Below are 1,429 nucleotides of genomic sequence, written 5' to 3' on the forward strand. Positions count from 1 at the left end.
TCCTTTACTGGAGATATTTTACTCCACATTTATTACAATTGGCCTATCCTTTAAGATACAGATCAAGAATCTCTTCCTCCAGAAAACAATCCTTAACACCCCTTTTTCACCCGTCATAGACCTCCCCATCATATTTATCACATTGTGCTGTAAATACCTCTTTGCTTATTGTCTTTTCCACTGGTGGCTTTCAAACTTTATTGCCCCAGACCTAAATAGTAAAAAATACATTTTTTATCACAACCCCAGTACACACTGAAGTAAAAACTTCATGAAGCAATATTGAACTTTATTACATGCAACATACTCTGGTATTTACTATTCTGTACTATTCTATTTTTTTTTTTTCTAATTCTATTTTCAACATTCTGAATTGATTTCACGACCCATACTTTAAAAATGCTGCAGTAGCGGCTCTTGTCTTTTCTGGCTCTCCTTGTTATCTCCTTTTCTCTTCCAGAAACATGGCCTCTGGTGTGGCTGTCTCTGATGGGGTCACCAAAGTGTTCAACGACATGAAGGTGCGTAAGTCGTCGACACCAGAGGAGGTGAAGAAGCGCAAGAAGGCAGTGTTCTTCTGCCTGAGCGAGGACAAGAAGAACATCATCCTGGAGGAGGGCAAGGAGATCCTGGCAGGTGATGTGGGCCAGACTGTAGACGACCCCTACGCCACCTTTGTCAAGAGGCTGCCAGACAAGGACTGCCGCTACGCCCTCTATGACGCAACCTATGAGACCAAGGAGAGCAAGAAGGAGGAGCTAGTGTTCATCTTCTGGGCCCCTGAGTGTGCACCCCTTAAGAGCAAAATGATCTATGCCAGCTCCAAGGACGCCATCAAGAAGAAGCTGACGGGGATCAAGCATGAATTGCAAGCAAACTGCTATGAGGAGGTCAAGGACTGCTGCACCCTGGCAGAGAAGCTGGGGGGCAGTGCCATCATCTCCCTGGACGGCAAGCCTTTGTGAGCCCCCTCCAGCCCCCTGCCTGGAGCATCTGGCAGCCCCAGACCTGCCCATGGGAGCTGCAGGCCGCCCCCTTCCTGCCAGACAGGAGGGGCTGGGGGGATCCCAGCAGGGGGAGGGCAGTCCCTTCACCCCAGTTACCAAACAGTCTCCGCACCCCCTGGACCTTCCTCCACCTCCTCCCTCCATCCCTGACGGTTCTGGCCTTCCCAAACCGCTTTTGATCTTCTGATTCCTCTTGGGTTGAAACAGACCAAGTTCCCCCCCAGGAACCCCTGTTTGTGGGGGGACCTGTATTTTTTTTAACAACACCCCAGTTCCCCACTTGTTCCTCCCTTTTTCCATGCTGCCAACTTCTAACTGCAATAGTGACTCTGCTTGTCTGTTTAGTTCTGTGTATAAATGGAATGTTGTGGAGATGACCCCACCCTGCGCCGCCTGGTTTCCCTCCCCTTTTCCCCTGGTCA

At 49.4% G+C, this 1,429-nt stretch overlaps 1 protein-coding gene across 1 annotated transcript; it reads left to right on the forward strand.

Moving 5' to 3' along the window:
• Window positions 1–407: 407 nt before the first annotated feature.
• LOC118898179 (cofilin-1-like) lies at window positions 408–1,020 on the forward strand. Its single transcript, XM_036858204.1, has one exon. The coding sequence runs from the start codon at window positions 465–467 to the stop codon at window positions 963–965; it is 501 nt and encodes a 166-aa protein (XP_036714099.1). The 5' UTR covers window positions 408–464; the 3' UTR covers window positions 966–1,020.
• Window positions 1,021–1,429: the final 409 nt, after the last annotated feature.

This window comes from Balaenoptera musculus, chromosome 7, assembly GCF_009873245.2.
Source record: "Balaenoptera musculus isolate JJ_BM4_2016_0621 chromosome 7, mBalMus1.pri.v3, whole genome shotgun sequence".
NCBI lineage: Eukaryota > Metazoa > Chordata > Mammalia > Artiodactyla > Balaenopteridae > Balaenoptera > Balaenoptera musculus.